The sequence below is a fragment of the Epinephelus fuscoguttatus genome, linkage group LG13 (assembly GCF_011397635.1).
Source record: "Epinephelus fuscoguttatus linkage group LG13, E.fuscoguttatus.final_Chr_v1".
NCBI lineage: Eukaryota > Metazoa > Chordata > Actinopteri > Perciformes > Serranidae > Epinephelus > Epinephelus fuscoguttatus.
In genome coordinates this window covers 30335652-30359319 of record NC_064764.1, presented here as the reverse complement: position 1 = coordinate 30359319, position 23668 = coordinate 30335652, and the positions used below count along the sequence as shown (strand labels likewise).

At 41.6% G+C, this 23668-nt stretch overlaps 1 protein-coding gene across 1 annotated transcript in view; it reads right to left on the bottom strand.

The window, feature by feature from the left end:
• The window catches only part of clybl (citrate lyase beta like), a 91881-nt gene continuing 68213 nt past the window's right edge, over nt 1-23668 (bottom strand). Inside the window, exons 3-8 of the mRNA XM_049593621.1 lie at nt 20314-20502; nt 15675-15776; nt 14240-14333; nt 13120-13287; nt 5895-6019; nt 1-4360 (exon numbers count right to left, since the gene is read on the bottom strand). Coding sequence (XP_049449578.1) covers nt 4265-4360; nt 5895-6019; nt 13120-13287; nt 14240-14333; nt 15675-15776; nt 20314-20502 — 774 coding nt within the window. The 3' untranslated portion in view covers nt 1-4264. The remainder of the gene's footprint in view (nt 4361-5894; nt 6020-13119; nt 13288-14239; nt 14334-15674; nt 15777-20313; nt 20503-23668) is intronic.

Sequence of the window (23668 nt, the reverse complement as noted above, 5' to 3'; positions counted from 1 at the left end):
TGCTTTGACCAAAAAAAATCCACTTACTTGAGCAAAATTTGTACAGAAAATGTATTTTTAGGCAATTTTAAAATTATTTTTGCGTCACATGAGGCCTTATGGAGGTGTGTTTATGATGCTGCATTAAAATATAACAATATGAAGGTGGGAAAAGAAATAAAAGTTGGGATTTAACATGTCTGATCCAGAGTCGTGCCACGCCGCTCCGTCCCCTCGCACTGCCACGCTGACGGGGACACTCAGACAAAAGGTCTCCTCAAATGAAGTTAGTAATGGTCCACATGTGCCAGATCACTCAGGCAGCACACGCAGGCCGCGGTGAATTTCATATCATGCAAACGCACTGGAGAAGAGACAGAGACAGAGAGAGAGGAGGGAAAGAAATGGGGCCGGACGTGCGGCTGTCAGCAGCGGGGAAATAAGGAAAGACAACCACTGCTTTCTGTGGTTTCAGAGGGAAAATATTAAACAATTATTCCTCTAATATTCAGAATAAAGCAGCAGAAAATGTTAGTGGAGCCTGTCAGTAATAGAAAAATGACCCAAATAGAATAAATAAAAGTAAAGAGTGAAGATTTTATTAACAGCTTTTGATTTATTTTACAGTATCATCATTATTTTATGCTTAAATTAATTAAAAAAAAAACAAAAAAAAAAACAAAAACGGTGCAACCACTTTTCTGGCAGCTTATTCCACATTCCTACAAGATAAGAATGCCAATCTTAAAAAGAAAGTATAACAGAGCTAATTTCTTTTTAATTTAAAGCCTTTTTATTATTATTTTTGAGAGCCATAATTGATAATTAAAAAAACATTTTGTTGTCTGCCTCAGGGCTGCTGCAAAATTAACAACCGACTGTAATAGTTGTGTCACATTTCTCTCACATGATGGCCTTTTGGAGCCGTTTTGAAAAAGAAAAAAAAGAAGAAAAGCTCTAATTTATTTAAACAATATTCCTAAATATTGAAACAGAGTTAATTGGCTTAAACTAAATGTTTTATGTTGATCAGCTCTGCACACGTTATATCTCAAGCCATTTTTGCTAATAGGTTTACACTTCTCAAACTGTGCTGCAGCTACAATAACGAGGTATTTTATTGCTTTAGAATAATCTTTTGCTGCAATTACTTTGTCATATATTGTCATTAGAAGTCTATTAAAACATCAAGTCATTATTTGGGCATCCCCGGGCGGGGAATTAGAATAAAACCATCCTTGCCACACGGGTCCCATTTAGATTAATGGAAAAATATGTAAAACATTTCGTTTTAATTTTCCTCTGACAGTGTTTTGCATACATGCATTTTCTCCGTCTGCGCTGTCCCTCATAATTTATGAAAGCAATCTCGACCAACACATTACCGGGCTATGAAATACTGCTCGCAGCCTAATTGATTCCCGTCACAATTTTGTGAGGTTATAATCGTGTTAATTGTAATTTACTCTCTCAGGGAATAGCAGAGAGATGTATTTAAATAAAAGTGCCGAGCGGACTGAGGAGATTATATCAGTTCCACGCATAATAGAAATGTCATGTAGAATTACACAGCGGAGGCAGACAGGGATGCATTCCTCTAATCTACAAAGATGTCACAGAAATCTTTTGGCTTTTTGCAAATGTTTTTTTCTTCTGAATTGCTGAGCAAAAACGAGCTCCCTCAAAAGCAAAGGAGTTTGTTTTACCTGTAATCAGAGAGGGGGAGGGCTGAGACAACATCACATAAGAGCAAAATCATAATATGTGTCTTAAAATAAGGATGTTGTCTTTTCTTGGACTCTAAACTGGCCAAATTATTTCCTGCTCCCCCTCACAAGAGTTGCCCTTTTTTGTGCCTCGTCCCTGCGTGATGCCCTGTGCTGCTTCCTCCGCTTAGAGATCTTCCTTCCTGTCTGTGGGGACACCTGTTGGTGCAGAGCAGCTTGGGAAAGCCAAGTTGTCCCGTCACACTGGCCTCCTTCGCCACTAAAGTCACCTGGTGAGCCTCTGTTCCAGTCTGAGTGCTGCAGAATGACTTTCTGCAGGCCTATTGTGCACTTCTGCTGTACTCTGAGTCAGTGGGGACGGATTTATAAAACACTTGAGAGGATAAAACTTTCAAATTTTAAATTACATCTCAAAGCATTACATGCTCCAATGCATTAATCTGAAGAAAATGGCCTGGTCATACACTGGCAACTTTATTTTATTTCAACACATATTGATGGAGACGATATTTAGTGTCAAACTACGATATGAAGCTGTCAGAGAGCTCTTCAATTGTATTTATTAAAGGCACAGGTTTTGTTTCAACATTGTGGAGGACAGAATTGAAACAATAATAAACATTTTAACCATAAAACACTTCATCTGCTGCATTCTGGTGATTTTTCTGCACCAGTTTGCACCTTTTTTGCATCAATTTTTGGTGTGAATGTCTTCAATTTCGTCTCTTTTCTTGTTTTTATGAGGGGTTCAAATGCTCAAGCTACAAATATTGTGAGGAAAGTGTCCCCTGCAACTTCCAGGAAATATACGCTTATAGTTTTAGCAATTAAAAGTTACATTTGATGGCACTTTATACAGATATGAAAGTCGATTTTCACTGCATTCATTTCAGATCGCAAACAAGATTTAGCTGCAATAAATGAGACATTAATTAAAGTTTAAAAAGTCACAGTAAAGTGTTTGGAAGTTTAATCAAAATCTCATGACATCACCAAAAACAAGACACATTACGATTAAAGCACAGACTCATCACAATCTGAATTCTGTAACTGACACTTGAGTCAACTTTGAGATACAGCTGGTCTCCATCTCTCAAAATCGGGTCTACCCAAATCATGTTTGTGGATTTATTTAATGAAAGTCACACATAATAGCAGTTTTGTCCACCAACCTCGGGGTATAATGGTAGATTGGGTGAAAACAAACAAACAAGCTGAATTTGAATTCCCAACAAGCAAAAAAAAAAGTGAGCCAGGGGTGAGGGAAATATGTGGCCAAATGCCAAAGAGACAGCTTACTGTTGGGGTCTTTGGCTGGGCGCAGGAGTGCCTTCGATCTTTTTTTGTCTGGCCTGGCCTGGCACAGACCACAGTCCTGCCCCAGACACAATAGATCATACAGTAGTGGAGAGAAAGCGAGGGAGAGATGAGTGGATGAGGTGGGGTAGGGGAGGTATGGTGCCTTTCATTACCATGGTCACCAATGGCACTATTAACCATTCAACACCCCCCCAATTATCCTCCCATCCGCAGTCAGAGAGACAAAGCCTCGGTCCTGGTCTGCTGGAGCAACATGGCCACTAATCTGTCTCACTCTAACATCACACCCACTTCACTGTCTCTGGAAGTCAGACGTGCACAGGCGCTCCACAGAGCCCCATTGTACTTTTATTTGTGACAGCGCAACAAACGACTTTACTCAACTTGTCCGGGAGTTCATTATTTTATATAAGTGACCATTTGAAGATGAAAAACAGGTGAACAAGACTTTCAAATCCAGGTTTAACTCTGAGTTAAATGCCGCAGCATGTGCATGTACGCAGTGTTTATTTGTCGTACAGGTCATGGTGTGTCCGACGCCACACGCCTTCCTCATCAGGACCGCAGGCTCGCAGCTGCCACAGGGCGAGCTGCATGTCTTTACTAAGGAGACTGACACAAAAAAGCTAAATCGTGAGTTTACGCACTTCCATCTGGGTTTTTTTTTTCCCCCACTTTGATGTTTGTGAGTCAGGCCCTGGGCAGGGGGCTGAGGCCTGACTGGAAGACTAGGAGGCCCTAATGAATAGACCCACAACAGTAGCTTGTTGTGTTTGTTTACCCTTTCGCCCAGCTGCCTGGACCGTGGAGATGGGAGAGCATTCATCATGACCTGGGAGAGATGGGTGGCATGGGCACACACACACACACACTAGAGAGTGGCATGATGGCGCGCACACTGCGGAGCGTGCCAAGAAACGTGGCCACACAGGGCAGTGATGGTTTCAAGAGGCAGATCTGCTGCTTGTTCTCACCGTGTGCAGATTTTACATTGTCAAAACATCTGAAGGTAGATTTTAAACTTTTAAACTCCACTGCGACAACATTTAAAACATTTCAACAGTTATTAAAAACTTAAATTAAACACCACAAACCACCACCCACGTGTGTCTGATAGTCTATAAGCTTCTGAAGTGTGAGTTTTTTTCATGAAACCTGGAACAGTTCCTTTATCCTTTGACCTCTCCCGTCAGCATTTGGCTGTGCGGTTCCTCTCCGGTTTCTTCCTACCAGTCGTGTCATTTCTCTGGCACCACGACGGAGAGCGTCACGATGTTCTGTGCCTGCTTCACCGAGGGCATGTCGATCATGCTGCCGCAGAAGGTGAACGCACCCTGGACAGGTTTATACAACAGAGGTGAGAGCAAAAAGAGAAGCGTTAGACCAGACGAATACAATACACTTTCGCAGGTGAAGAATGGCGTCTACAGATACAGGAAGTAGAATATCGTACAAAAAACCCCAACATTAGAACTGCACTTAAAATATTTCCATTGTCGCTTAATCCGTTGGCTATTTTCTTGAATAATTGATTCGTTTTTTTGGTCGATAAAATGTCTATCACTGTTTCCAAAAGCCCAAGAGGACGCCCTTAAATGTCTTGTTTCATCCACAACCCAACGATATCCCATTTACTGTCGTAGAGGAGTAAAGAAACCAGAAAATATTTAGATTTAAGAAGCTAAAATCAGAGAATTTTGACTTTTTTTCCCCTTTAAATATTACTCAAACCGATTAACTGATTATCAAATTTGTTGCTGATTAATCTAATAGTTGACAACTAATCGATTAATCGTTGCTACACGACATGCCACTTTTCGAGAGCCATCTTACTTTGTATCATGTGTGTATGGAGATGTGGCATAACAAAATTTGGTTTTCAGACTTTAATACGGTTTTAAATCTGTACGAATTAATACATAACAAAGTAATTTATTACAGGAAACAGGAAGCTGCAGATGAAAATGTACCGAGCAGTGGCAGAAAACATACACAGTCATGGGAACCATTAGAAGCTGCAAAGAAAATTGCATTAAAATTTTTGAATTTAACATCTCCTGGAATAAAATACTTCTTCTAAAGATCTCCAAGAAACCTCAAGTCCGAAAAACGCATTCGATAGCTGGAGGTGAGAATTATTAAAAACAAGCACCTGTCGTGTTGCGAGACAAAGGGACTGACCCTGCTCGCTGTTCAAACCCTCACTCACCCACAGACTGGAACACACACACACACACGCGCGCGCACACACACACGGCGGCAGAGGGATGGGTAGGATATGAATCCCTCGGGCGATGCTTAGTAGGAGCAGCCCTGGCAGGGAGAGAGGTGTGGGCAGATTGTGTATTACCTCAGCAGATAGCCCACAGAGCTCGACACACAGGATCCAACCATGCACTAAATTAGGAACAATAATATTGTACACTTAATTGGCCCAACCCCCCCTCCCCCCCTCCTCACTTGTCTCCTATGTTCACCCAGGGGTGTACAGTATGTATTCTCTGGAACTACAGAGGTGTGTGAGAGGGGACACAAAAGGATCAGTGTGAGTCTCAGAGCAGAGAAAGACTCCTGTCATCTCCACACACTGTCATGGGTTGTGTGTCATGCTGGAGACGCACGTTTGAGAAAGTTTGCGTGAAATAAATTATGTTGGGGTTTTTTTTTGTGAAGTCAGTGTATCTTTTAACTGATTTGGGAAAAAACAATGTTCTGTTTAACAACTAAAATGACATTTAAATTAAATTGAAGCCTGAGTTAAATTATATCGAGTAAACAACCAGCAGAGCGCCTTCTTTTCTTCTTTACAGACCAAAACACTGACACACACCAAAGAGAGGTTTGAGTTGTTGTTTAAGTCAACGTTACCTTTCCTTCCTTTTGGTGTTCATCAAAAGCAGCGATGAGCTCTTTGGCCCACTGGACCCTCTCAGGACTCGGGGAGAACTCTTCCTGCACAGCCTGAATCTGCCCCGGGTGGATAACCTGCTTACCTGCGCGCGCACACACACACACACACACACACACACACACACACACACACACACACAGAGTAAAGTAAAATATGCTAATGATAACAGCAGGCTAGCTGTGGCTTCAAATAAAATTAAATACAAGAGCCATTTGGGCTAAAAAACATTGTTTTTACGTGTTGGCACAGAGCTATCAATAACACAGTTTGTGCCAATTACCCTCCCTGATTATAACAACAACAATAATCCTTTTTTTTTTTATGAAACTGTTGAGCAAACAGCTGCACGGATGGAAAAGAATAAGTCTGAGAATTGGAAGAGACTGCAGCTGGCACTGTTCATGTGAGGGAGGAACAACAACACAGAGAGGCAACGGGACAGGAGAAACAGGAAATACAGAAGAGTAAATTGTGTTTGCGAGGGTGTACATTTGTTTCAACATTGGGTGGAACCCTCCGTCAAACAATTTTGAGCATCAAACACTGAATTTCCTGTATTCTGCACAAATTCCTGCCTCTCTGCATCAATTTATGGTGTAAAAGTCTTCTGCTACTCTCATGTTTCATTTGGAGGTTGGACGAATCCACGTTCTAAATACTGACGAATATTGAATATTGAGACATGTCAGTGCGTCCTATGGCACTGAGGTGAGTCATCTGGCCAGCACAGGACCAGAAGATGCTGTTCATCATGAAGGATATCAAGTGTCTCCTCTCTGCTGTCAAACAGAAACTTTGCTGAACGTTTAGTTAGACTTCATCATGTGACAGAAGTCGTCCGGAACAGAACAGTGATGACTATGGGACAGACAGAGAATATCGATACACTTGAGTAATGCGATATTATGTTGTGTGATATTGTATCGATGCTCACAATACTACTTTTAATTTTATTGTTTTTACTTTTTTAACTTGCACTCACACCTTAGGTATGAAGGCTCATGTGCGGACTGTGCTCTGCCGTATAAATGTTGTGTTCTTCTTATCAATGTTCCACCTTGATCTCAGACAAACATGGTCTCATTCCAAACAGATGTACGGTAAAATGACAATGAACTGGATTGACTGATTGGAAAGACGAATCCATTTCTAATGAATAGTTTACCTGCAAAGATTTGTGGCAGTGGTTTATTTTATGTTGTGTCGACACCCCCAACTACTCGAGGACAGTGCTGTAATCTATCTTTCCTACGTACAGAGTTTGGCAATCAAACGTTCATGTATGCAGCTCTTTATATGTGGAATCTTCTGCAGAAGGACTTGCACTCTTTGGTTCCTCTCGGCCGTCTCAAAGTACTGTTGCAGGATATTTGTGCACAATCTTCTATATGCCAATGTCACAGTGTGTCTTAGCTGGTCTTTGTGATCATGTGTAGTTGCTGTTTTTGTGCATTGTTATGGTTCATTTCTAGTAGATATTAACACACTTTTTGGCTTTCCTTCATAGTAATCTTATTGTGTGTTTCATATTGCTTGTTTAAGAGCTTTACGCTGTCTGTCTGTAACTTACGTTGCTGCCTGCCTCGGCCAGGACACTCTTGAAAAAGAGATTCTTAATTTGAAGAGGTCTTTCTGGTTAAATAAAGGTTAGAAAAAAGAAAAAAAAAACGACTGTTACAATTGCAGATCCCATTGTTAAAGTTAACTTTTCTTTACTTTTATTTTATTTTATGTTCTTTATGACAGTTGTCAGTTGATATTAGATTTTTCTTTTAATCGCAATATATTGAATCATAATCCCTGTATTGTGATGCGTATCGTATCACCAGATTACTGCTAATGCACATATATTTTATATTATATACATATATTTTATATTACCTCCCTACAATATCTCTATATGTTTATTATCACTGGATGCATACCTTCCAGAAATGACATCTTATATCCGACTGAAACCGAAGCCTAACATGGAGCTAAGGCTCTGACACAGTCCCCCCACCCTCCTGCTCCCACTCCCTCTCAGTTAAATGTGGGCTAACGCCACAGACATAATCCCGTGTACATTTGCAGATCAAACTTGTAGTGATAAGTTAAGGTTATGAAACGTCTGGTGAGAACGACGGCTCAGCGGCAGCCAGCAGGAACTCGACACTTTAGGGCTTAGCTCTGTCGCCGACAACAAATCCTTCAAGGTGGCCGAGCGGGCGGGCTGCACGAGTGAAACAGTTTTTTTTTGCCCAGGAGAGAGGAAAGGAGAGGAAAGGACAGGAGAGGAGGAGAGAAGAGGGGAGGAGAGAACCCTCTCCCTTCATCCAGCTCCGCTAACCCCAGTTAACCTCAGACAAACACACACAATCAACACACTGTAGTTAAAGGCTTAAACAATCACTAATGAGGGGACACAATTCACTGACTTGCAACTTATGATTAATAAATATCACAGAGGGGGAAATGTGCATACTACAAACTATGACATTTGGCACTTCTTAGTGTGTCATTGCAAATTCATGAATGCCTGTGTGTTTGTTTGACGCAGAGAGACTGTAAGTGCACACTTTCTGTCGGACTAACAGCCCAAGGACTCCCCAGGGCGACGCCGGAGATGTGAACAAGTATATAAGTGTGTGTGCAATTGTGTGCCTGCGCATCACTATGCTTGCAGCACTCCAAAATCATAAATACACATTTTTCCTCTTACCTGTAGCACTATTTATCAGTCTAGATTGTTCTGGTGTGAGTTGCCAAGTGTTGGAGATATCGGCTGTAGAGATGTCTGCCTTCTCTCCAGTGCCAAAAAAATAAATCTGAATAACTCAACAGCAATGTCTCTTTCCAGAAATCATGACCCAGTTATTCAAGATAATCCACAGACCTTGTTGTGAGCAGTTTCATGTAGGAACTATTTTCTTTCTTTCGGACTCCAACAACCAACTTTTTTCCACACAGAAGGAAGCGTGCACTACTAAGCTAGCTAACGCTACAGCTCAGCCGAGAAGGACGCCATTATTGTTCAGTAGAGAGAAAATAGTCCCTACATGAAACTGCTCACAACAAGGTCAAGGTGGATTATCTTGAGTAACAGTGTCATGATTTCTGGAAAGAGACATTGCTGCTGAGTATTTCAAATGAATTTTTTTTGGCACTTTGAGCACCATAAACCGGGTGCCATTTGGTTCCATTATATTTGACAGAAGGCAGACATCTCTACAGCCGATATCTCCAACACTCTGACACTCACACCAAAACAATCTAGACTGATAAACAGCACTACAGGTGAGAAAACAAATATGTGTTTTTGAGTTTGGCATGGACCGTCCCTTTAAACACCAGGGGTAGTTGTTTTGGATCTCATTCCAATATCGTGGAGCTGTTTCGACGTAACAGCCTGTGTCTGTGTCTGTGTGTGTGTGTGTGTGTGTGTGTGCGTGTGCGTGTGCGTGTGTGCGTTTGTGGGTATGTTGCATTCTACAAGGATTGAGGCAAGAGGCGTCTGTATTCCCTCCTCTGCCACCTGTTTTACTTCTGGGCTGAAGACAGGAGCATGTTTCCACACTGAAATTGGCAGGCTTACATACACTCAAAGAGGGTGACTCTTTGTGTGTGTGTGCGTGTGTGTATGTGTCTGTGTGTCTGCGTAGGACAAGAGGAGAATGACAGAGCGAAGAAACAGACAGGGTGACTCAGGTGCCCTCAGTCACAACCCATTGGTTCTCCTAAAATGCATCATTCATGCCCTGCAGCCAATCGCGGCCTGCCATGTGGTGCTGGCGTCTCATTGGAGGATTGCTATTTAGCAAAGTGCTCTCAGGCAAATGATGGGCAGGGTCCCGGGGATGGAAGTGAAATGCGGTGCCTGAGAGCTGGGTATTTTGTGGAACCGTTTTCTATTTCTGGGAGGCAAACACTTTTAGAAGGATCACTGAGTCTTAGCAGCAACACGTAGTTTACAGCACATGAAACGAGGTGATGCTGCACAATGAAATCAAAATTAACGACCTTCCTCTTCAACAGATTTGATACTTGTCACTGTTCTGCAGATTTTCTTCCTGCCCTGTGCACCAGTAAGAAGCACTGGGTGTTTGTGTTTTACCAGTGTGTTCTGTGCTCGCTGCTAATGGGTGCTGTATGCGGCTTAGGTACTGCCAAGGTCAATTACTGCACAGGTAGAGGCTTTTGGCTGCACCGTATTATTGCTTAAGCACACTCGGGCCAGTAATAGCTACTAACTAAGATTATACAGAGTGCCCATGGTTTGTAAGCCACTAATCCAGTGCTGTGAATGGTTCTGTTCCATATCAAATCTGACCATTTATTTCATCAACCAGCTGCTTCCATCATTAGCTTATACTGCTTTTAATGCATTTAAACAACATCTAACTTTTCTTTATCAATTATTGCTTGCTGAAAAAGATCATTCATTATGATTCAAACAAATGCAAACTAATAAAAATGATTGTATTTATAATATGTGCATACATTTGAGGGACTATTGTGGTGAAAATAACGCACGAGCAGTGTCTAAATACTTCACTGTAGGCCTGAAAGTAAATGTTAAATTGTTCCGTAAAAAGGTGTAAACCATCTTAAAAGGAGACCTTTGCACGTGGCTATAGCTGAACAACTCTAACACACACACACACACACACACACGCACGCACGTACGTGCGTACCAGAGAATAGAGGTGCCAAATGAGGTCATCTGGAAAATAAGTTGCTGTATGAGACAGCAAGAAGCTCTCCTACAAGATGATTTGATGATATGAAGTGCAGGTAATGTGTCTCGAGGCCAGTGCGACATGGAGAGCATGCTCAGGGATTCACTATTACGCAGAGCCAAAAAAAATGAAGTGTCGTCAGCTTTCACACTGGAAAGAAACACAGGAGAAAAAAAACTAATTGCTGACGTTGAGTTTCATTCTCTAATATAACACTCAAGACAAACCCGTAAATACAACATTGTGTTATAAGATTCAATTCCCCCCCCCCACAATTTTTGTGGACCTCAGTGGGAAGTGTGTCAGGTTTTGAAATAATCAGAACTCAAAAGATGAAAATACCAGAAAAAATATATTTGCTGCAGCGAGGGAAGAATGACTGGAATATCCACTTTGGAACAGACTGTCCTGCCTTCTGTGGTCTGTTACACGCAGTCTGCAGGGCACACACACACACACACTAACACACACTAAAACACACTCACACACACACACATTCTGAAAGCGTTGCCTGGCTACAGACACACACAGAGCGCTGTTAAAGTAGACGCTACCACTACTTTAACTCCCTTTAATCATACTTGCACACACACGCTCATTCGTACACGGGCAGGTACACACCTGAATGCACACACACACACACACACGGACAAACAGCCATTCATGGTGGGCATGAACAGAAATGTCAGAAAAGCATTTAAGGACAGCAGCGTTGTTCACAATTCAGCAGCACCTGAAGTGCTAAAAAAAGACAAAGACAAGCAGCCGGTTACAAAACCACAGATGTCACAGCCATTTGGACGTGAGGTCTTCGCTACAATGAACAATACCAGTATATTGATGTCAAATGAAAAGCCAGATGGTCTGCATCCTTCCACTGTGGTTTAAATCACATTTTAAAACAATTGTCAACTCACTCATACATCCTATGATTGCATGGAAGGCAAGGAGAGTGCAAAGTAACAGAGAGAAGGAGGGATGAAAACTGAAATGTTGGATTGCAACAGGAAGCTGAGGGAAGTCCGTTATTGTGCCACAGGGAGGAGGGGAGAATATATGGGATACGAATAAAAAGGCAACAACTGAGAACGATGTGAAAACAGTTAGAGCCGTTTTCTTTAAGTGTTTTTAAAAGTAGACTGAAGGAGTTGGAGGAAGGTGCATCAGGTTGTAGATGCTCTGAACGACTATTTGTCTCTATGTGATCTAAGATATGATGACCTGATTTGTTAGGATGCAGGGATTCAGATTTATTTTTTATTGAATGAACTGAATTAAGATTTCTTGGTTAAATATACTTTAAATATATAAATTATCAACTGCAAAAACATGAGGTATGCAGGGAGGGGCAGACATGTTGAGGTCAAGACTTGAAGTGACCTTAGTTAATGGGATTCTGATTCTGTACATCTGCACATCAGTATCAGCTGATACTGGCTTTGTTGACTGACATCAACCTGTTAAGATGACATTCATAAATGGCAGTGGCCGATGTTTTTCTGTTGTTTCACATCAATTCTGCACAGACTAAAAAGCAGGACTCGAGACTAACATCGTCCCGTCATCTTGGGGACAGTAGCGAACATGTACCTGACAGTTTACAAAAGCACACACATCCAGATGATGATCACAAGGTGCCGGACAAGAGATCATGCAAAAGAAGGATGAACAGAGTCCGCACATTAGACTACGCTTCCATAAATATTTAACTGAATTACATCAGGAGACATTTTGAGCTTCATGCCCTCCACCCAACACACAGAGATCTCCCCCGGTACACCCTCAGGATGAAAAGTCAGTAAACTTCTCATCGACGCACGTTATTTATGAGAGGTTGAATCTATGGAAGATGTGGTTTTAACTGTTGACATCTTAAAAGGAGTAGCACCACTAATTCTGTTGTGTTTTTTTAATGATACAGTGACAATAAAAGGCACTCCTGCTCTGACTCTGATTCGGATTCTCGTTAACGTTAGCTATTAGCAGCAGAAGGGGGAGCTAGCAGCTATCAGAGGTTGCTTTGAGTTACATTATGATGCGTTCAAGCTCTATTTGGTTACAATGAGTATTAGGCGAAGGTGAATTATAAACAATATCATGACGTGTGTTGTAATGTTTTCGCAGCATTACAAACTAGATATTAGAGTGGGAATTAAAATATATTATAAATAGTAAAAAGCTTTTGAAGCATTTTTAAATATGTTTTTAATGTGTTACATTAAAGGTTGTTTTATAAATGTGTATGATTAAATTTGTGCTCATTCAAATGTAGAGTAATGAATGGCTGAATGACTTCAAAACAGTTTTTATTTTGTTTTTAAATACGAATATTTCTTTGTTTCCTTGGTACAAAATAGGGAATAAATAACAACAAAAACAGAAATGGCATCGGCGACGAGCCAAAGTGCTGTTTTTAATATCAGCATCAACCCCCGCTTTCGGTGCATTATAGCAGGAACTTTACCTGTGAAGCCCATGAGAGCTCCCTCTCTGGCCTGCTGCCTCAGCCCCTCCACATCTTTGTAGTCAATGTAGACCAGATCGATGGCCTGCAGCCCGAACGCTTTGGTGGTCACAACCACCTTCTGCCTCGCGTATAGGAGCTCCCTGGCATCTTTGGTACGAGTGGCACCTGGAGAACAAAACGTGGGGGTTCACACACATCTTGTAGGTCACAAGACATTTAAGATCTCTTGAACATAAGCAAGGAAATACAAAGTGTAGATGAGGGTGATGAAGAGATGAATGACAGAGTCAGAGAGACAGGAACCAGGACAGCCCCAGTGGTTCACAAGATAGAGCACGCCCCATCCCTCCTCTGCCTTTCCTGTCTATCTCTCTTACTGCCAATAAAGCAGAAATACCTAAAAAAAATAACATTTATTTTATTGTTTAAAAAAAAGAGATATTAAAGTCTGCTCAGTTCTTGACCCATACTTGTACAGTTCTCTGCTTGTGCCACATCATCTCCTCTGTATCCATAATATTGCCAGCTGCCTGACTTGTTTTTTAGGCACCAGTTCCTCTCTGGCATTCCCACCTACGTCCACACTCATCTTGTCACACTTTCCTTTGTTGGCCATGCAGAATAATACGGCGACACTGGTCTAATAAACCCCACTCGCATATATGCAGATTCTGACCAATCATACGATGTCAGGTAACAAATGACAGACCTAACCACAGTTTACTTAAAATGACTACAATCAAACTTCAGAGAATAGATAACAATTTAAACAGTCTTTACTTGTGGTAAGTGGCCATAGGCTACATGTAATCATAGCTACTTTGGTGTCATACAGAAAATAATGGACTTGGTAGAGGAAGTGCATCTTCATCCATATCTCATTTGTTATTTTTGTCCATCATTCACACATCTCACATCCACAAATCATCTCTTCATTTCAATAAAATACCACTTTTCCTGCAGTCCTTTAATCATTCACTTAAACAGGAAAAGGAATGACCCATGAGACAGTCAGATTTTACAACCAATGTTGTCTGCCACAAATCCAGAAAAAGAGGAGAGAGAATTCAACATGAGCTGCCAACCAAGTGTGAGAAAGTGAAGGTGTAAGAGCTACCTATGCTGGCACAGAAGTCATCAGAGCCGAACACCACGCCGTCATGGTGGAGACCGGCCTTGGGAGCGAGCTGACGGATTTCCTCGCACACCGCCTGGAGAGAATATATATTGGTATAATACGGGCTGACTAAAGTGGCACAGGTGTAAAGAGGGAGAGAAACGTTGGACATATTGGCACGGATGCTGCTGAGTAAATCTAATTATACTCCAGTGTTTCGACAGTAGTTCAAATACTGTGGATTCCTGAGTTTTCTTATGCAGGGAAGAAGCACCAAAAACAGCCTCATCATCAGACTAAAGTCTCTCTAACAATTATTGCGGCTTCCTTTCCATGCAGACAGATAATGTACTTGTAGCGGTACATCTCAGTACTTTTTGAGTACCATTCCTAACGTTTCTGTATGAGTAAGGGCTGAAGCTGTACATTTTTAAACTTGTCAAGCACTGAAAGCTGCGGCTGCTTTTTCCATGGCCATGTTTTATATGTATCTCCTGACCTTTTTATTGAGGCAAAGTTCTTTGTGTTAAGACAGCGTTAAACACTGATGCATGAAGAAGTTCATTTATTTCATCAAATTTTAAAAGCAGGAAGATTTTGCAGGGAATTTATGCTTTGTAAAGAGAGGCACTGACATACAAGTCAGGTATCGTATTGGTACCTGCATCAAAAAATGTCAAAACAAGACAAAACTAGTGGCCACTATTATTATCAAATGAGCAAAAAAAAAAAAAAAAAAAATCTGGAATGTGATTGTGTGTGTTGAAGAGCGTGAAACAATAAGAATGTGTCTCCTGGCTTTTGCCGGCCTCCAAATTAATTTCACCACTAGCTGTGCCACAGTGGGTTTTTTTTGTGTGTGTGTGTTTTTCCGTGCTTGTAACCTGGGGTTCAGTCTGGGCAAAAGATACAGGGTGTTCTCCAGAAAGCACACAGAGGCACCCCCTGCCATCCAAATACACACACACACACAAGTACACACTGACAACCACAAACACAGTCGCAGAATTAGAGTAGAGAACCAAAAGACAAATCAAAAGGAGGAAGGACAGCTTGTTTCTCCCCAAATGCCCAAAACCATGCCCTTTTCCCCATGTAGCTGAAGGTCGCGCTGTACTATAACAGGAATCGCTTTGATGCTTGCCAAAATATCATTAAGAACTTTTCCACTATGATGATATTAAAACAGTTCTAATTAAAAAATGTCAGCGTGTCTGGAAAGGGATAGAGAGAGACACGCACGCAGACAGACAGAGAAAGGAAAATCAAAAAAAAAAAAAAAAAGGCTCATTTTGAGAGACTGTCCGAAAAGCTTTGAAACCCTTTCATTTTGGACACGTGGAGTGCTTCGCTCGCTGACACAGTCTTTAATCTAAAGCGAACAATGGACAAACAGCAAAAATGTCTTACGCAGGCAGTTTTGTTTGTAATTTACCTTAAAATTGAGCAGGCCCACAGCGGTTTCCACAAAGGTGACCAGGCGAATGGGTTCTGTCAGTGCCCGTCCTTTCAAGTTGTGCTGAAATCTGTCAACAAACTAAGCACACAGAGACAATCGCATGCACGACTCATTAACAGCACCCACTGCTTCTGTAAATAGAAAGCAATAAACCTCCAAAACAATCACAGTAAATGAATTTGTACTCACTACTTTGTACCATCAGTCGTCACATTCATTTGTGTTTTGTTGGAGCATCTATATTGTTTACAGCATTTGCTGCTGAAAAATACTTCCCAGACTGATATCAGCTTGAATCTATTTCCAATTTTGTGTGTGATATGCGAAGATCTTTAAGGAAAAATTATGTTTTAGTGGGCTGTGTTCATCTTCAAGTTCAAGTTCCGGCTTTTCTGCAGCTGCCACCCTCAGTGGACTTATCAGTGCATTATTGGTTATATGAATGAGAAAAACAGGAAACTTGTGTTGAGCTATGGAGTCAGAGTGAATTTAAAACCAGGAGAAACAAAAGTTCAGCAGTAAAAATACATAAATGATATGACATATCTTTTAAAATCCACTGTGGGGTAAGAGACAGAGCGGAGAAAAAAAGAAATCTTAACACGTTAAAGCTCACGTTTGATATGAATCTTGACACCTTTATTACCTGCACTGCTCCCATTTCAGTCCTTACTCAGAGACACATCTATGAAGGGTTCAAATGGCGGAGAGAGCGAGCACGGGAGAGCAGCAACAAAAGCGGGTGAAATGAAATATTTTACATTATCACCAGGGTTCCCCCTTCGTCTGAAGTTCTTCTGCTCTACCTTCTTTCACAGGCTCCGCGCAAACTACAGCATGTGCTCCCCCGAGAGAGTGCGCACACATGTAAATGCGCACGTGCACGTGAATACACACGGCCAAAAACCAGAGAAGAAACAAAATACCCGAAAAAGGGAGAAGAAACAAGATTTGGGATGTCTTTGAGTGTGTTTTACTCCTACATTATTCTGTTTTGCGTCCCCCCTCCATGGCAGGGAACAGGGAGACTGGAGCAACAATCAGAGTGTGATGTGACACTTTGCTGAGGCCTTTATTCTGCACGACTCCTGCTAATATGCAAGCTCACCTAAGTAGGGCTTTAAAACCAAGTTTAAGTCTTTGAAGACCAAAGCATTTCAATTTTTTCCAACAGACCAGTTCACAGCTAGCCCTGGACTGCCAGTGGGGTAGCCCAAATTCCAAAATCTATCATCTGGAAACACACAAAAGCCCCCTCCGTCAGATATTTCCTTTCAAAGCCAGTCAGAAAAAAAAAAAAAAAAGAAAAAAAAAAGAAAAGGAGAGGGCGCAAAAGCTCAGAGTAGAAATGTCTAACTCCATGTCCCCCCTTCCTCTCCTTTTTCCTCGCTCCCTCTTTGACACACCAGGAAAAAGACAGATATAAATAACCTCAGGTACAGCACTGCTATTTTTCTAAATGAAGAGCAAAACAACCCCCGTGCTCGCACTCACCACTCTTGTTCTCGAAAACTGAAAGAGTGGGCCTCCATTGAAGGATTTCAAAAAATAGGGGCAATTTTAATCATCTCTCCATTCAATCTCAGTTGGATAAATCATATCTGAGAGATTTGCATAAATACAAACCATCAAAGACTTTTCATCTTCAAAGAGGTTTTCAAGACCCAATAGGCTTTGTACTGTAATCATCTGAGGTCACAACCCTGTGGGAGCAAGGCTGCTATGGCAACATAAAAACTAACGCTGGGGGCTTAGCATAATATCCCCCCTCCTTCGCAAACACAGGAAGGGGTGGAGGGGGGTGTCCGAGAGGGAGTGTGAAAAGAGGGTGTAGATAAACCTATTTCTGTGACAGAGGAAACTAGATAGATACGGCCCGTTGTGGGGAAACCTAGCTGATATTACACACAGAGATTACCACCGCGACACCGTGCCACGCAAACCCCCGAACAAGGCCGCGGCGAGCCGGGCAGGCTGTTTGGATCCTGCTGAAGGCAAAACAAATGACAGCTCAATGCGGTACCGCTCGCTAAAGAGCCTCCTCGCCTCTCTGATTACATGTTTCTGTCCTTGTGCTGTATTCTCCTCTTCAGCTATTATACACTTTGAGGGCCTGATTTACACTGCATAAGAGCCACTATAGTGCTGGTTTATTGTTCCGCAGCCGCATACAGCAGCCATTAGCTGTCAATGGCTCTCAAAACTAGGACCCTTTAAGATGTTATTCACTACTGAATTGGAGAAAAAAAAGTAAAGGAAAGAAAAAAGAAATAACACCTCTTCTTGCCATTCAAAGCCACGCTACAAACAAGCCCTCTGACAATTTCACCATCCAATCATGAAAAGAGAAGGAGGGAGAGATGGAGCTAGAGAAAGGAGGCTATAGTGGGACAAGTTTCAATTAATTTTCTTCAAAAGGGGGCCAGATTAAATGTTTCCGGCCTGCTGAAGTGTTCATTTCACAGAGGGGAAGCGGAGAAAGGGATGAGGGGAGGGGACAGGAGGAGGAGTAGAGGAGGAGGAGCGGGACAGGGTGCGATTCTTTCGGTCCCAGTGCACACCAAATAGTGTGGCGGGCAAAGAATGCACACGGCTCCGAATCTGTGTGAGAATTGTCCTCAGACAAAGGGAGGGAGTTACGCCTGTTATAGCCCAATAAGGCCTGTCAGTCACACAAGGGCCGGGGGAGAGGAGAAAGGCAGAGCTAAAGATTTCCACACAAAGGGAAACAAGCAAGTCCATCTTTTAGCGACAAATCAGTCTGGAGGTTCTTGCGCTAATATCAATAAAAAAAGGGGAGAAAAATAAACAAGTGAGGGATTTACTGCGCTGCCTTACAGGAGTGGAGAAAATCAGACACATGCTTACCACACAGACATGTGAATGCACGCACAGAGAGGCATGTGTAAAGAAGACACGGAGAAACTTTGAGGGACAAAGATGAGATTAAACCAAATGCATCACGGTCCAATCCAGAGCTACAGACGTGACCACTCCAGAAGCACACACATGCACCTGCTGATGCAGAAACGCCCTGTTATTCCCACATGCAAACAGATTTACAGCGTCTTTATGAAAAGAAAAATTAAAAAAAAGCATAAGCAGGCGATTATATAATCATTTTATAACTCTCAACGGGCTGTGATTTTCAGCATAATAATAACAGGCTGGCAAAAAAAAAGAAAGGAAATTAATGCGGAATAAAATTGACTTAAGTGAGGAAAAGTAGCAAAGGGAGAAACGGCTGAGCTGAGGGAGAGAATTAGTGAACACCTGTCAGCAATTATACTTGGAAGAAAGAAAGAAAGGGCAGCAGGAAATAGATGTGTTCTAATTAAAACCACTAGTTAAAAACTTCCTGCTCCTGCCCCAACACGAGTGTACAGCCTAGTAACACTGAGGGAAAAGCCTCACTACACACCCTCCTTTCACTTCTCTCTCTCTCTATCAGCCAGTTCAAAAATGCTTAAGTAAACCTTTAAGCATATAAAAGTGTGTGCAAAGAGAGAGTTAAAGTAAAATGAAATAAAAATACCGCGAGCCGTGACAGATTTTCAGGGAAAAGTACCCCAACCCAGCACCTCTGAACTGTATTCGGACACAAACGGTGAAGCAAGCAGACAGTAACCCAGTTCCTCCTGGTAAGCGAACCATATGGAGCTGATCAGAAAGGCCTGCATTAATGATGTCACTGTCTCTTGACCTTTTGGGACCTGACATCCGTACAGCGCCCCTTTATAGAAAGCCAGAGGGATGGCCAAGCTCAGACAAACACCTCTTAACTCAACGCTAGGCCGCGGGGCCAGTTCGTACAGAACAAATTACAATTTATAAGGACAAAGATTGTGGGTGATCATTTTGGATTTGTTGTTTCATGTGTGCCTTTATTAACATCCACTGTGAGAGTGCAAACGCTTGGAATATTTCATGTAAAACGTGTCAAGTACCAAAGGCAACTGGATGTGCACTCTCGAGCTTTTGACTTTTAGATATTAGTTTGTCTTCCTCATACACCATTGAGAGGACAGCCTTCCAACTTAATATTCACGAATACAGTGTGCATAAATAACGGATAAACTTTTTTATTCATTATACCTGTCTGGCCCAGTGCTTCAAGACTGATTAAATTAAATCTTAGCCACAACATGACTCTGTTCGAGGCAGCTTCCAGTAAGTTCAGCAGTGGCAGAAGGCACCGTCGTGTTGTTACAGAAAGCTATCGGGCTTCTGAAGCTAATCCGAAGAAATGTCATCCGTTTCTTGAGCAGCGGCCAAGAAAAACACCCTGCCTGTCCCTGAGTCCCTGCCACAGGGATCGATTCCCACTTTTACTGGGAAATGGAAAAGTTTGTTATGATTGCTTTGAAGATTCCCGCGGTTTCCTCTTACTTCATGAGTTTGTGTAAGAGCACCACTGTGTTCTTTTAAAAGACACCCAGAGGTGAAGGAGAGAGAGAAAAGTCACGGGTATTTTTTAAGCCTTGTTTTGGTTTTTGCATGTGTTGCAACTTTTGTTTTGTTGTTTCAGGAAGTGGGCTACATGTGGTTCATCCTTATCCTTAAGAAAAAAAAACAACAGGAGCTCTTTTAACATGCGCCAATATTTGGAACTTACCCATTGCACCTCCTGCGTGTCCTCCACTTTGGGCAACATGATGGCGGGAGGGAGGACCTCAGCTTGCAGGATGACCTGCAGGTCAGCCTCAGCTAAGCCACTGGACACCGAGTTCACCCTCACACACTTCTCTGTCCGGCCCAGGTCCAGTTCTGCTAACATCTTAGGAATGGTCTCCCTGGCCTCTGTCTGCAGAACAGGAACAGAAAACAGACAGAAATCAGGATTATTGCACATGTTGCATAACATTTTCAAAAGTAGCATAGTCATTATGAGAGACGACACCCCAAAAATATACTAGAAAAATGCTGCCATGTGCTACAGAGAGGTTGAAAACTGGTGACTTGTTATTGCTCAACTCCACATTTAAAAAAATGCATAGATGCAAGTCAGTTCCATTCACTAAAAAAAATGTGCTGGAGAAAATGTTTAAGAATGCAATAAAAGTCCAATTTCCCCCAAGGAAATGTGGCTACATAAATTATATTGACCATTAAGCATGATTGCTAAAATAGGCAACGCATTACAGACATAAATAAAGTGTGATCATAGTAGGTGATGGGACAAAGCATACACCAATCTGGAATAAATAATATCAAGTTGAAACATTAACATATATAAATATAATAATACAATAACGCAGCACACCTGCACTCGCCCTTAACTGCAGTTTATACATATACATATTCATACAGTGTGCCAACAATCAACAAAACAGACGCTGCCCGCTCAAACTTTGCTCCCTCTCAATGCAGGCATTGTGTGAGCTGAGCAGGAAGAGAGACGAGGAGGATGGAAAAATCAAAGAGAAGCCATACAGTCCCAACTTCTATCAGTAACACAGTAGCTCACGCCGCTATATTCAAACCAGATGCTGGGCTACGGGAGCAGAGAGAAGGAGGGACAGAATGGGGAGAGAAGTCCGGCTGGAGAGAGGAGAGAGGCTCTCTGGGAGAAATGTGGTCCGAGTTAAGCAGCATGAGGAAACGGTAGCTTAGGAGTTGTCAGGTCAGATCAGAGGCTGGAGCCTTTGAGTGCTTGTGTGTGTGTGTGTGTGTGTGTGTATGTGTGTGAGTGAGAGAGAGAGAGTGTGTTGTGGAGATGCTCAGATTGGGATTTTTTTTTTCTCCCGTTTCCACTTATACTACTAAAAACTTTCTCAAAAGAAAACTAGAATTACATGGATGCTTCACACACATCTTCAACCTGACAGCAAAGATCCACATGATCAGCACAGTTTAAAGGTGGGCACCCAAGATTGATGTAACCAATTTAACATACGACCAAATCTCTCCCCTTCTTTTTCTGAGTTATGATGCTGAATAATGGCCACAAAAGTGTTTTATGCAGAATATTATGCTGTCACAGTGCAGTTGACCTCTGACCTTTTGGGTAGAAAATGTCTCCACTTCATCACTTAATTATATTAGACATTTAAGTTAAATCTTAATCTTAATAATTAATGGTTGAATTGCATTCACCAGAATAAACAAATGCAAGGCCAATTGACGTTGACCTTTGACCTCCAAAATCTACTCAAGGAATTGCTGAGTCAAAGTAGATGTTTGTGGCAAATTTGAAGAAATTCCCTCACAGTGTTCTTGAGAAACTGGATTCACGAGAAAGAAATGAAAGAGGTCACAGTGGCCTTGACCTTTACCTGTGACAATAAAAGTCTAATCAGTTCATTGTTAACTGTTGGTGGACATTTGTGCCAAATTTGAAGAAATTCCCTTCAGCCTTCTTGAAATATCACCTTCACAAGAATGAAGCAAACGTGAAGTGACCTTGATCTTTGACCACCAAAATCTTATTGCGTAATTGCGCAAGTTTGTGCCAAATTTGAAGAAATTCCCGCAGGGTTTTCTTGAGATACTGGGTTCATAAGAATAAAATGAAAGAGGTCACAGTAACCATGACCTTTACCTGTGACAAATACAATCTAATCACTTCATTATTGACTCCAAGTGGACCTTTGTGCCAAATTTGAAGAACTTACCTAAAGATACTTTGAGATATTGCAATCACCAGAATAAAACAAACATGAAGTCAAGCGACCTTGAGCTTTGACTAACAAAATCTAATCAAGTAATTGCTGAGTCCAAGTGGATGTTTTTACCAAACTGAAAGAAAATCTCTCACAAGCCTTATTGAGATATCACATTCACCAGAATGAAACAAACCAGGCACCGCAGTGACTTTAACCTTTGACCACTAAAATTGAATCAAATAATTGTATAGTCCAAGTAAAGAACTGTGCTAAATTTTAAGATATTCCCTCACAGTGTTCTTGAGATATCATGTTCACTAGAATGAGATGGAGGACACAATGACCTTGACCTTTGACAACTTAAGTGTAATCAGTTTATCATTGACTCCAAATGGATGTTTGTGCCAAATCTAAAGAAACTTTCTCCACGCTTTCTTTAGATATTGTATTAACGAGAATGAAACAAAAAGGTCACAATGATCTTGACCTAGGACAACTAAGGTCTAATCAGTTTATTGATGACTCCAAATGGAAGTTTGTACCAAATTTAAAGAAATTTCCTCATGGCCTTCTTGAGATATCGCATTCACCAGAATGAAACAAACGCAAGGTCACAATGACTTTGACCTCTGACCACCAAAAATGAATGAAATTATTGTTGAGTCCAAGTAGACCTTTTTGCCAAATTTAAAGAAATTCCCTCACACTATTCTTGAGCTACTGGGTTCATGAGAAACATCAGAGGTCATAGTGACCTTGAACTACAACAACTAAGGTCTAATCAATTCATCATTGACTCCAAATGGACGTTTGTGCCAAATTTAAGGAGATTCCCTCAGGGTGAGATTTTGTGTTCACGAGAATGGGACAGATAGACGGACATTCAAACCAAAAACATAATGTCTCCAGCCACAGAGCAATAAAAATACTCTCAAACTAAAACTGATTACTAGATGTACCAGAGGGGTTTAGGAGATGCTTATTCATGAAACGAAACATGGATAATTAAAATACTGCACCACTGACTGGTGGTGGTTGCAAATGTGGCATCATGCTATGTGATGCAAAAAATATCTGAGAGGAATATCTAAAAAGGGCTGATCATTAGTAGAGCCATCACTGAATTATCACAGTGAGCATGAAAGAGAAACTGTAGACAGATATAACATGGAGAGCCCATACATCACAATCTCTTGTAAAAACTAAAGTGGACTAGAGTCAACCCTGGTTCAGTTGTACGAGAGCTTATGGGGACCCCTCAAGGGTCATGGGACGGCTTCTGAGACAAAACAGCCCTCGCTCTGATCTCCTGGAATGCAGAACTGTACTTGATATTATGAACACCCCTCCAGTATCAATAAAATA